General features: G+C 49.6%; 1 protein-coding gene across 1 annotated transcript; it reads right to left on the bottom strand.

Annotated features, from left to right (window-relative positions):
• Positions 1–3324: 3324 nt before the first annotated feature.
• LOC311278714 (uncharacterized protein) lies at positions 3325–7321 on the bottom strand (the record flags this gene model as incomplete). The annotated part of the gene is made up of 2 exons (XM_084389723.1): positions 7301–7321; positions 3325–7161 (listed from the first exon to the last, which is right to left on the bottom strand). The coding sequence occupies exon 2, from the start codon at positions 4681–4683 to the stop codon at positions 3325–3327; it is 1359 nt and encodes a 452-aa protein (XP_084245849.1). The 5' UTR covers positions 4684–7161; positions 7301–7321.
• Between the last annotated feature and the right edge of the window lie 6285 nt (positions 7322–13606).

Here is a 13606-nt window from a genome sequence, read left to right as displayed (position 1 = left end):
TTGATGAGGCCAACACGACAACATCATCCGCAAAGAGCAGAGATGAAATCGTGTGGTCCCCAAACCTGACCCCCTCCGGCCCCTGGCTGCGCCTAGAAATTCTGTCCATAAAAATTATGAACAGAACCAGCGACAAAGGGCAGCCCTGCCGGAGTCCAACACGCACCGGGAACAAGTCTGACTTACTACTGGCAATACGAACCAAGCTCCTGCTCCGGTCGTACAGGGACCGGATAGCCCTTAGCAAAGGGCCCCGGACCCCATACTCCCGGAGCACCCTCCACAGGCCGCCGCGAGGGACACAGTCGAATGCCTTCTCCAAATCCACAAAGCACATGTGGATTGGTTGGGCAAACTCCCATGAAAACCACACTGTTCCTCCTGAATCCGAGGTTCTACTATCGGCCGGATTCTCCTCTCCAGTACCCTGGCATAGACTTTCCCAGGGAGGCTGAGAAGTGTGATCCCCCTATAGTTGGAGCACACCCTCCGATCCCCCTTCTTGAAAAGAGGGACCACCACCCCGGTCTGCCAGTCCAAAGGTACTGTCCCCGACTGCCACGCGATGTTGCAGAGGCGTGTCAGCCAAGACAGCCCCACAACATCCAGAGACTTGAGGTACTCAGGGCGGATCTCATCCACCCCCGGTGCCTTGCCACCGAGGAGTTTCTTGACTACCTCGGTGACTTCAGCTTGGGTGATGGATGAGTCCGCCTCCGAGCCCTCAGCCTCTGCTTCCTCAATGGAAGACGTGACGGCGGGATTGAGGAGATCCTCGAAGTATTCCTTCCACCGTCCGGTGATATCCCCAGTCGAGGTCAACAGCTGCCCACCTCCACTGTAAACAGCGTTGGTAGGGCACTGCTTCCCCCTCCTGAGGCGCCGGACGGTTTGCCAGAATCTCTTCGAGGCCGACCGATAGTCCTTCTCCATGGCCTCACCGAACTCCTCCCAGGCCCGAGTTTTTGCCTCCACAACCACCCGGGCTGCAGTCCGCTTGGCCCGTCGGTACCCATCAGCTGCCTCAGGAGTCCCACAAGCCAGCCAGGCCCGATAGGACTCCTTCTTCAGCTTGACGGCATCCCTTACTTCCGGTGTCCACCACCGGGTTCGGGGATTGCCGCCTCGACAGGCACCGGAGACCTTACGGCCACAGCTCAGAGTGGCCGCGTTGACAATGGAGGTGGAGAACATGGTCCACTCGGACTCAATATCTCCAGACTCCCTCGGGATCTGGTCGAAGCTCTGCCGGAGGTGGGAGTTGAAGATCTCTCTGACAGGAGATTCGGCCAAACGTTCCCAACAGACCCTCACAGTACGTTTGGGTCTGCCGAGTCTGTCCAGCTTCCTCCCCCGCCATCGGATCCAACTCACCACCAGGTGGTGATCAGTTGACAGCTCCGCCCCTCTCTTCACCCGAGTGTCCAAGACATACGGCCGGAGGTCGGATGAAACGACCACAAAGTCGATCATCGACCTCCGGCCTAGGGTGTCCTGGTGCCATGTGCACTGATGGACATCCTTATGCTTGAACATGGTGTTCGTTATGGACAAGCTGTAACTACATTTTACATTTTACATTTAGTCATTTAGCAGACGCTTTTATCCAAAGCGACTTACAAATCAGGACTAAATTAAGCGAGTCATCATGAAGAGGCAAAAGACAACAACGCAAGAAGTGCTCAGAATACGAAGTTCAGGCATTATTCAGAGTAGCATAAGCATGATAAGTGGGATTTTAAGGGAAAGGTTTTTTTTTTTTTTTTTTTTTTTTTTTTAATGAGTTTAGGAGCTCATGGAAGAGATGGGTTTTCAGCTGTTTTTTGAATGTTGTCAGGGATTCAGCATTCCGGATGAGGGTGGGGAGAGTGTTCCACCAGCATGGAACTGTGAATGAGAATGATCTGGAAAGTGATTTTGTGGCTTTCTGTGATGGAACCACGAGACGTCGCTTGTTGATTGATCGTAGGCGTCTGGTGGGGATGTAGGCTCGTAGGAGTGAGTGAAGGTAGGAGGGAGCTGAGCCTGTGATAGATCTGTAAGCAAGCGTCAATGCCTTGAACTTGATGCGAGCAGCGAGAGGTAGCCAGTGCAGAGAGATTAACAGAGGGGTGACGTGGGCCCTCTTGGGCTCGTTGAAGACAAGACGAGCTGCAGCATTCTGGATCATCTGAAGAGGTTTGGTAGCACATGCTGGAAGTCCGGCCAGAAGAGCATTGCAGTAGTCAAGCCTAGAAATGACCAGGGCCTGGACGAGGAGTTGTGTTGCGTGCTCAGTTAGGAAAGGCCTGATCTTCCTGATGTTGTGCAGCGCAAACCTGCATGATCGAGCTGTCTTTGAAATGTGATCTGTGAAGGTCAGCTGGTCATCAAACGTTACTCCCAGATTTCTGACCGACCTTGATGGGGTGATTGATGATGAATCAAGCTGGATGGTGAAGTCGTGCTGTAGAGACGGATTGGCAGGGAGGACAAGCAGCTCAGTCTTTGCCAGGTTGAGCTGCAGGTGATGTTCCTTCATCCATGTGGAGATGTCTGCCAGACAGCTCGAGACCCGTGCAGCTACTGTGGGATCATCTGGTCGAAATGAGAGGAAGAGTTGTGTGTCATCAGCATAGCAGTGGTAGGAGAAACCATGTGCCTGTATGATGTGTCCCAGTGATGTAGTGTAGATGGAGAAGAGGAGGGGACCAAGAACTGAACCCTGGGGAACCCCTGTGGTCAGTTGATGTGCTCTGGATACCTCGCCTCTCCATGCGACTTTGAAGGACCTACCTGTGAGATAGGATTCAAACCAGTCGAGTGAAGTTCCTGTGATGCCCAGTGATGAGAGGCTGGACATAAGGATCTGATGGTTCACGGTGTCGAAGGCAGCAGACAGATCAAGGAGAATGAGGAGTGAAGATTTGGAAGCAGCTTTTGCAATCCGTAGGGCTTCTGTGACCGACAGTAATGCAGTCTCAGTTGAATGCCCTTTCTTGAAGCCAGATTGGTTGACATCCAGCTGGTTGTTTAGAGACAAGAAGGATGTTACTTTGTTGAAAACAGCTCTTTCAAGTGTTTTTGCAATGAATGGTAGGAGAGAGATGGGTCTGTAATTCTCTACAAAAGATGTGTTTAGCGTTGGTTTTTTAAGCAGTGGAGTGACCCGAGCCTGCTTGAATGCTGTAGGGAAGGTGCCAGTATGGAGGGATGAGTTGATGATGTGTGTGAGTGCTGGTAGAAGTGTGGGAGAGATGGCTTGTAGAAGGTGTGAGGGGATGGGGTCTAGAGGGCAGGTGGTAGGGTGACTGGAGAGGAGAAGTGTAGATACTTCTTCCTCTGTTAGCGGCGAAAAGGAGGACAGAGGGTATTGGCTGTGGAAGGGGTCGGTCTGGGTTCCTGTGTGTGTGGAGCTGAGAATTGACTGCTGATAGTTGTTGTTTTGTTGGTGAAGAAGTTTGCAAAATCATCGGCAGTTAAGGAGGAGGAGGGTGGTGGTGGAGGTGGACAGAGGAGTGAGTTGAATGTCTTGAAGAGTAGTCGTGCGTTGGAGGAGCTGTTGATCTTGTTGTGGAAATAAGAAGATTTTGCAGCATGAACATCAGCAGAAAAGGACGAGAGGAGAGATTTATACATACTCAGGTCAGATGAGTCTTTTGATTTGCGCCATTTCCTCTCCGCTGCCCTGAGTTCGGTCCGGTGTTCACGGAGAACCTCAGATAGCCAGGGGTTAGAAGGAGTAGCGCGTGCTGGCCTGGAGGAGAGAGGGCAGATTTTGTCTAGAGTAGAGGTTAGTGTGGAGCATAGGGTATCCGTTGCAGTATTCACATCCAGAGATGAGAATTGTGAGGGTGGGGGAAGAGAAGAAGACACGGCAGAGGAGAGATGGGAGGGGGAAAGTGAGCGTAGGTTTCGCCTGAGGGTGACTGGTGGTGGGGTTGGTGGCGCAGGGGTAGCGAGTTGTAGACTGAAGGTGATGAGGAAATGATCTGAAACATGGAGAGGCCTCACCAAAATGTTGTCTGTGATGCAGTTGCGTGTGTAAACCAGGTCCAGTTGGTTGCCTGATTTGTGAGTACCTGTGGTGATGTGTCGTTTGAGATCGAAGGAGGCTAGTAGAGAGGTGAAGTCTGTTGCATGTGGTTTTTCGAGATGAATGTTGAAGTCACCGAAGACTAGAAGTGGGGTGCCGTCCTCAGGGAAAGAGGACAGCAGCACATCCAGCTCCTCTACGAAGTTACCCAGCTGACCTGGGGGGCGATAAATTACTACAATATGGATCTTACTGGGAGTTGTAAGTGTGATAGCATGATATTCAAATGAATTGTTGTTGCATAGAGAAGAGAGCGCTGAGTATTTCCAATTGTTGGAAACGAGAAGCCCTGTCCCGCCACCCCTCCCAGACTGGCGAGGGGAGTGAGAAAAGGAGAAGTTGCTAGAGAGAGCAGCGGGGGTTGCTGAGTCTTCAGGACGAATCCAGGTCTCAGTCAAGCCCAGGATACTGAGAGTAGAATGAGATGCAAAGGCTGGAATGAAGTCAGCTTTGTTGACTGCTGACTGACAATTCCATAGACCCACGGAAAGAGAGAGAGGAGTGTGTGAGGATGAGAGAATGGGACGCAGATTATTAGTATCGCGCTGCCTTGTGCGCGTGATGAAAGGGCGTTGTCGAACGATAACAGGAATGTGTTGAAAACACATGCTGATTCGGGAGAAAGATAAGATAAGAAGTGGAAAGGGAAAAGGCGAATGTTAAGTGCCTTTCTGGTGTCCCTGCTCGGTGGAGTCGCGCAGGTAGAGTCGATGGTCTTTACCCGAGTCGGTCTTCACACGAGGAGGCTGAACACGAGAGCTGAACGCTTCCGCTGACGCTTCCGCGACAGCGCGCAAAATACACAGATATACAGAAAAATACTTTCACCGCTTGAGTGAGTACAGCTGGTTCGGTCTTGCAATTAAGTGGATAACGCGATAATGGGCCAACTTTCGCTTTGAAAGTGCTAGGAGCAGAGGCTTAAAGTGCAAATTAGACTTTAACAATAATACTTTTCACTCGCGGCTGTTTGTTTAATGTGGCAACGCGTCCAACTAAAATACACAATTATGTGAAGTTAAAAATATAAGGGAAGCTGAGAATCGAAGATGGCCTTACCTTGACTACAAAGCAACGCTGACAATAACAGGAGAGCAGAGTATTCCAGAAAACACACAGTTGCGCGTTTCAGTCGAGCCTCTTGTTGCTCGCTTGTCCAACGGGAGTGAACTGAATCTCGTCTATTTAAAGGTATTCTAACAGATGCTGGTTCGGTCTTGCAATTAAGTGGATAACGCGATAATGGGCCAACTTTCGCTTTGAAAGTGCTAGGAGCAGAGGCTTAAAGTGCAAATTAGACTTTAACAATAATACTTTTCACTCGCGGCTGTTTGTTTAATGTGGCAACGCGTCCAACTAAAATACACAATTATGTGAAGTTAAAAATATAAGGGAAGCTGAGAATCGAAGATGGCCTTACCTTGACTACAAAGCAACGCTGACAATAACAGGAGAGCAGAGTATTCCAGAAAACACACAGTTGCGCGTTTCAGTCGAGCCTCTTGTTGCTCGCTTGTCCAACGGGAGTGAACTGAATCTCGTCTATTTAAAGGTATTCTAACAGATGCTGGTTCGGTCTTGCAATTAAGTGGATAACGCGATAATGGGCCAACTTTCGCTTTGAAAGTGCTAGGAGCAGAGGCTTAAAGTGCAAATTAGACTTTAACAATAATACTTTTCACTCGCGGCTGTTTGTTTAATGTGGCAACGCGTCCAACTAAAATACACAATTATGTGAAGTTAAAAATATAAGGGAAGCTGAGAATCGAAGATGGCCTTACCTTGACTACAAAGCAACGCTGACAATAACAGGAGAGCAGAGTATTCCAGAAAACACACAGTTGCGCGTTTCAGTCGAGCCTCTTGTTGCTCGCTTGTCCAACGGGAGTGAACTGAATCTCGTCTATTTAAAGGTATTCTAACAGATGCTGGTTCGGTCTTGCAATTAAGTGGATAACGCGATAATGGGCCAACTTTCGCTTTGAAAGTGCTAGGAGCAGAGGCTTAAAGTGCAAATTAGACTTTAACAATAATACTTTTCACTCGCGGCTGTTTGTTTAATGTGGCAACGCGTCCAACTAAAATACACAATTATGTGAAGTTAAAAATATAAGGGAAGCTGAGAATCGAAGATGGCCTTACCTTGACTACAAAGCAACGCTGACAATAACAGGAGAGCAGAGTATTCCAGAAAACACACAGTTGCGCGTTTCAGTCGAGCCTCTTGTTGCTCGCTTGTCCAACGGGAGTGAACTGAATCTCGTCTATTTAAAGGTATTCTAACAGATGCTGGTTCGGTCTTGCAATTAAGTGGATAACGCGATAATGGGCCAACTTTCGCTTTGAAAGTGCTAGGAGCAGAGGCTTAAAGTGCAAATTAGACTTTAACAATAATACTTTTCACTCGCGGCTGTTTGTTTAATGTGGCAACGCGTCCAACTAAAATACACAATTATGTGAAGTTAAAAATATAAGGGAAGCTGAGAATCGAAGATGGCCTTACCTTGACTACAAAGCAACGCTGACAATAACAGGAGAGCAGAGTATTCCAGAAAACACACAGTTGCGCGTTTCAGTCGAGCCTCTTGTTGCTCGCTTGTCCAACGGGAGTGAACTGAATCTCGTCTATTTAAAGGTATTCTAACAGATGCTGGTTCGGTCTTGCAATTAAGTGGATAACGCGATAATGGGCCAACTTTCGCTTTGAAAGTGCTAGGAGCAGAGGCTTAAAGTGCAAATTAGACTTTAACAATAATACTTTTCACTCGCGGCTGTTTGTTTAATGTGGCAACGCGTCCAACTAAAATACACAATTATGTGAAGTTAAAAATATAAGGGAAGCTGAGAATCGAAGATGGCCTTACCTTGACTACAAAGCAACGCTGACAATAACAGGAGAGCAGAGTATTCCAGAAAACACACAGTTGCGCGTTTCAGTCGAGCCTCTTGTTGCTCGCTTGTCCAACGGGAGTGAACTGAATCTCGTCTATTTAAAGGTATTCTAACAGATGCTGGTTCGGTCTTGCAATTAAGTGGATAACGCGATAATGGGCCAACTTTCGCTTTGAAAGTGCTAGGAGCAGAGGCTTAAAGTGCAAATTAGACTTTAACAATAATACTTTTCACTCGCGGCTGTTTGTTTAATGTGGCAACGCGTCCAACTAAAATACACAATTATGTGAAGTTAAAAATATAAGGGAAGCTGAGAATCGAAGATGGCCTTACCTTGACTACAAAGCAACGCTGACAATAACAGGAGAGCAGAGTATTCCAGAAAACACACAGTTGCGCGTTTCAGTCGAGCCTCTTGTTGCTCGCTTGTCCAACGGGAGTGAACTGAATCTCGTCTATTTAAAGGTATTCTAACAGATGCTGGTTCGGTCTTGCAATTAAGTGGATAACGCGATAATGGGCCAACTTTCGCTTTGAAAGTGCTAGGAGCAGAGGCAGCAACTAGCACAGAAGTCCAATAACAGAACACCACTCGGGTTCAGATCAGGGGGGCCGTTCCTCCCAATCACGCCCCTCCAGGTGTCACTGTCGCTGCCCACGTGGGCGTTGAAGTCCCCCAGTAGAACGACGGAGTCCCCAGTCGGAGCACTTTCCAGCACCCCTCCCAGAGACTCCAAGAAGGCCGGGTACTCTGCACTGCCGTTCGGCCCGTAAGCACAAACGACAGTGAGAGACCTATCCCCGACCCGAAGGCGTAGGGAAGCGACCCTCTCGTTCACCGGGGTGAACTCCAACACATGGCGGCTGAGCTGGGGGGCTATAAGCAAACCCACACCAGCCCGCCGCCTCTCACCATGGGCAACTCCAGAGTGGTGAAGAGTCCATCCTCTCTCGAGGAGTGTGGTTCCAGAGCCCAAGCCGTGCGTAGAGGTGATCCCAACTATCTCTAGTCGGAATCTCTGAACCTCACGCACAACCTCAGGCTCCTTCCCCGCCAGAGAGGTGACATTCCATGTCCCTAGAGCTAGATTCCGCGTCCAGGGATCGGGTTGTCTAGGCCCCCGCCTTCGACTGCCGCCCGATCCACTTAGCACCGGCCCCTTACGGTCCCTCCTGCAGGTGGTGGGTCCACGGGAGGGTGGCCCCACGTCGCTCCTTCGGGCTGAGCCCGGCCGGACCCCATGGGGGAAGGCCCGACCACCAGGCGCTCGCATACGAGCCCCAACCCCGGGCCTGGCTCCAGGGTGGGGCCCCGGCTGCGCCATACCGGGCGACGTCACGGTCCTCGTTTTTTTGGCATCATAAGGGTTTTTGAACCGCTCTTAGTCTGACCCGTCGCCTAGGACCTGTTTGCCTTGGGAGACCCTACCAGGGGCATATAGCCCCAGACAACATAGCTCCTAGGTTCATTCGGGTACTCAAACCCCTCCACCACGGTAAGGTGGCAGTTCAAGGAGGGATGATTTGAAATGTGTAAATTTAAATGTGAGTTTGGGAAAGTTTTTTAGATTTATGTATTTCCCCATTTAAGTAGATACGAGTTGGCCTTGCATGCCCAAAATAATGGCCCGGAGGTCTTGCAAAAATGGCCATAGTGTGAAATGACTTACCTTGACAGGGATTTTAGCATGGCACTACCATTGCCAGAGGTCATGGGTTTGACTCCAAAGAAACACACTCTGATAAATGTATGCATGATTGTATAAATGCATAAATGCGGGTATCATTTTAATATAGTGTTTTTATTTTGAATACAGTGAATTTATTGATTTCGTTTTTTTGAATACAGTAACATTTTCTAATCCATATTTGATCTAGTCCACCATATTACCGCAAAATAACTTGATGAAAAATTAAAGTTTAAACATAAAACTAGACTAATAGACCATGCAAAACAGACTTAGTTAAACATTTTCTGTAGCTTTAGTTTGTGAAAATTCCAGGATGGAATACCTGAAGAATCATGATATTGCCCTAAAGATCAAAGATATCTATAAACATTGGTACTGATCTAGGCACCTCAGCGCCGGGCAAAAACAATGTTGAGTGGCTCCCACGCTAGCACATAAGAGGGGGCAGCACCACCACTCTTCCAGGGAGTAAGACGAGCAGGAAGCAGACTCAATAGATTCTTCTATATACTCATATATACTTATATATACTCGTATGTGTCACCCACAGGACATGATGGGTACCAGGGATAACCCATCAGCCTGATGCCAACAGGCTGGATGAAAAGGATTCATCCTCCAATCTACAGGAACATGGAGTTTCAGTGGGAACGTCCCTTCGAGAACACCCTTAGAGGCTTGCAGAGGGCACTGAGGCCGCCACAGAGGCCCTAAGCATGAACAGGAGATCCCGTTAGAGAGCGGGATGGAACACCAGTACTGAAGCCAGTGGGCAGTAATAAGCTGGGTTCAATGCCCCCCCTAACTTAATTGTTTAGTTCCTAGTAGAGTGGGGTTCTAGTATGGATGTCCTGACCACCTCGGTGGAAAGGGCAACCTAATTATGGGTGGGACCCCCTCAGGGGCCAGACCCATAGTCTCCATAACTCTGGTCGGGGATGAAATAATGTACCATCAGCCTGAGACAGAAGATCTCTCCTAATAGGAATTTTCCATGGAGGACTCTCCAAGAGACTAATAAGGCCCGAAAACCAAATTCGGGCCGGCCAGTACGGAGCTACAAGGAGCAGTCTCACTCCGTACCTCCTGACCCTTTCTAGAACCCCAGGGAGCAGAGCGATCGGGGGAAAAGCGTACAGACGTGACCTCGGCCACATCTGTACCATGGCATCCAGACCCAAAGGAGCTGGATGTGAGAGAGAGTACCAGAGCGGGCAATGAGAGTTCTCATGAGAAGCGAACAGGTCAACCTCCGCCCGGCCAAACTCTCTCCATATAAGCTCAACCACTTCAGGGTGGAGCCGCCATTCCCCGGGCCTCAGCCCCCGCCTCGACAGGATGTCTGCTCCCATATTTTCAACCCCAGGAATATAAATAGATCTGACAGAGAGAAATTTGTCCTGTGACCAAAGAAGAATGTGATGAGCCATTCTACAAAGAGGGCGAGATCTCAAACCTCCTTGGCGGTTGATATAAGAGACCACCGACATATTGTCTGTCCTAACAAGAACATGATGGCCTCTGAGGTCCACAAGGAAGTGCCTCAGGGCAAAAAAAACTGCCAACATCTCCAGGCGATTAATATGCCACGTGAGATGATGGTCCTTCCAAGTACCTCGGGTATAACGGCCCTCCATAACTGCACCCCAGCCCGCGAGGGACGCATCCGTAGTCAGAGTTCTTCTCTCACATGGTGCTCCCAAGACCGGGCCTTGAGACAGGAACCCTGGTTTCTTCCATATGACAAGAGAACGAAGGCAACTGCGCGTAACTCTGATCACACGAAAAGGGTTTCCCAGAGGAGAAAATCCCTTGTTCCTGAGCCACCACTGCAGGGCCCTCATGTGGAGCAAACCAAAGGGTATTACCGTGGAAGCTGCAGCCATAAGACCCAAAACTCTTTGAAAGTGTTTGACAGTGATAGCCTGGCCTAACCTAACACTCATCATTGTATTTAAGATAGTATTAATACGAGCAGGAGACAATTGTGCCCGCATCGTAACCGAGTCCCACTCTACTCCCAGGAACGTAGTCCTCTGAAGAGGAGTTAAGGAACTTTTCTTCACATTGAGTCTTAACCCCAAGCACCTCAGATGACGCAAAACAACACCTCGATGTTGGATTGCCAGATCTTTCGACTGGGCCAAAATAAGCCAGTCATCTATGTAATTTAAGATACGAATCCCCTGAAGTCTCAATGGAGCAAGGGACGCATCCATACATTTAGTAAAGGTGCGAGGGGATAAGGCTAGGCCGAAAGGAAGAACCCTATATTGATAAGCTTTTCCCCCAAAAGCAAATCTAAGAAACTTCCTGTGTTGTGGGATGATGGAAATATGGAAATATGCATCCTTAAGATCTATCGTCACAAACCAGTCCTCGGATCTGATTTGTTGAACGATCATAGGTATAGTTAACATCTTGAACTTAAATCTCCTCAAAGATTTATTCAATACCCTAAGATCTATAATGGGACGCAGCCCACCATCCTTCTTTGGAACTATGAAGTACCGGCTGTAGAACCCGGAATCCCTCTGCTCTAGGGGCACATATTCTATGGCCTCCTTAGCTAAGAGAGTCTGAACCTCATCTTCCATCACCTGAGCCTGATCAGGAGATACCAGCGTATGAATAACCCCGTTAAATCTAGGTGGTCTATACTGGAACTGGATTTTATATCCCTTCTCGACTGTATTCAGGACCCACTGAGATATATTTTGAAGACCCTTCCAGGTGTCTAAATAATCTACTAAGGGAATCAGTCTCTCAGGACTGACCTCAGGTATTAAATCCACAACATCATTACCATATTTATTTTTATTTACACTTTCGGTGACCTGAAGCAATCTTTTGGCAGGAACTAACCGAATTATTTCTTTTCCAGGTCTCTTGAGAGGTAGCGAATGTTTCAGAACCCTAGATTTTATAGGAACCTTTTTTGTGACATATTCGCTGGAAGTCGATGCATCCCGAGGCGCACTTGGCGGCGGAAAGCAACATCGATTTCCTGAGGGCTCCGCGGAGCGAAGATTTAAAAAGCCCACACGGAGGGGGATGCCCTCAGAGACCTGGACGTCCCATCATGGCCTCTTAGCCGAAGCCTTCTTAGCCTGAATAACAGTCCTCAGATCTGTTTTCGACTTAGAAGGCTTCGGCTGAGAGTGTTGCCTCTGTTTCCGGGCCCCTTGGGGGGGAGCACGAGAAGCAACACTCTCCTTCTGCTTAAGCAGGTATGAGGAGCTGGCGGCGGCCTCGTGGGACTGCCCCTGGCAGCAGACCCACGAGACCTGGGACGACGGCGGGGGATAAACTCCTTAAAAGCGGCTGATTGTCGTTTCGCCTCCTGAAACCTCTCGACGACGTTATTGACACCGTCGCTGAAAAGGCCAGAAGGCGAAACTGGGGCATCAAGGAGACAAGCCCTGTCCTTGTCCCCGATGCCCGACAAATTCAGCCACAAATGTCTCTCTGTGGCTACCAGAGCTGCCATGGAGCGGCCGATGGCACGGGCCGTCTCCTTGGTAGCACGGAGAGACAAGTCAACCACTCGACGCATCTCCCTGACGTCGTCGAATGTGACCTCCCCGCTGTCGTCCGCCTCTGTGAGGAGGTCGGCCTGGTATGCCTGCAACAGCCCCATTGTATGCAGACAACTACCAGCCCGACCTGCCGCCATATATGCCTTCCCGACCAAGGCCGATGTTGTACGGCAGGGCTTGGTGGGAAGCGCCGGAGCCCGCAGGGATGATGCAGCATCAGGGGAGAGATGTGTGGCAAAGGACTCTTCAACCCTGGGCATCATCCCATAGCCCTCCTCCCTGGCACCCATAATATCTGAGTATATGTGTACATTGGGGCCAGATACTCTCGAGGAGAAGGGCTTTCCCCACGATCTCGACACCTCAGTGTGAAGATCGGGGAAAAATGGCAGACTCCGGCGTAGAGGTTGTGACCGAGGCTGCAGGAAGCGCTCATCGAGCTTGCTTTTTACTGTCGCTTCCTGCACCTCAGCGGGCCAATCGATGTTTAACTTGGCCACTGCTCGAGTCACAACCTCTAGCAGCTCCTCATAGGCAGGGGAATGGGGTGGCGATCTTTCACATTCCCCTGCCTCGATGCCCGAAATATCTAGCTCCTCGGAACCAGATAATTCGAGCATCGGTTCCTCTCTGGGGACGGAAGAAGCCGCAGCGCGGGCTTCCGTCCCCTGAGCGGAACGGGAACTAGCTTCAAAGGGCCGAAGCCGTCTCAACGTTATCCACTAGGTCCCTCTGCGATCCCCATGAATGCAGACGCCGCGCTGCCTCGACAGACGCGGGACCTGATCCACGGGGATCGCGAGGCTGGCCAGCCTCATTAAACATGTTACGCCGGGAGCGGAGCGTTCTCAGGGGCATGCTTTCACAGTTAGCACAGACAGCACCCTCGAGTGCTGCCTGTGCATGCTCCGCTCCCAAACAAACAACACAAAGCGAGTGTGTGTCACCCTCAGCCAAGAAACGTGGGCAAGGGGACGCACACTGCCTGAATTGTTTCTCAGTCGCCATCACTTCTAAATATATTCACGGGACAAACAACACCAAATAGAACAGACAAGTTGAAACATAGAGCGCTTGCTGAAGACCAGAAGCTAACATTTCCTGGTTCCTGTGACCGTTTTATAGCTTCCGGATCACCGTCACATGCGACGTCACGGGTGACGTAATGACGTTGCACCAATCACGATTGGAATAGTTGCATAGTTGGCTTCAGACGCTTCATGCCGAAGGCATTCCCCAAAGTATCGAGTATCGATGCAGCGGGAGTTCCCTTTACGAAAGGGAACTCCGTCTTTGAGAACAGGAACTTTCCTTATGATGCTGACCTTGCCAAATTCATCTCCATATTGTTCCCCTTTGTGCACAGAGAAAAACAAAACAAGATTTTGTATTGATGCCTATATAATGCA

Source organism: Rutilus rutilus, assembly GCF_951802725.1.
Source record: "Rutilus rutilus genome assembly, chromosome: 19".
NCBI classification, from domain to species: Eukaryota; Metazoa; Chordata; class Actinopteri; order Cypriniformes; family Leuciscidae; genus Rutilus; species Rutilus rutilus.
The sequence above is the reverse complement of the archived record's forward strand: the minus strand, read 5'-3'. Positions and strand labels throughout refer to the sequence as shown.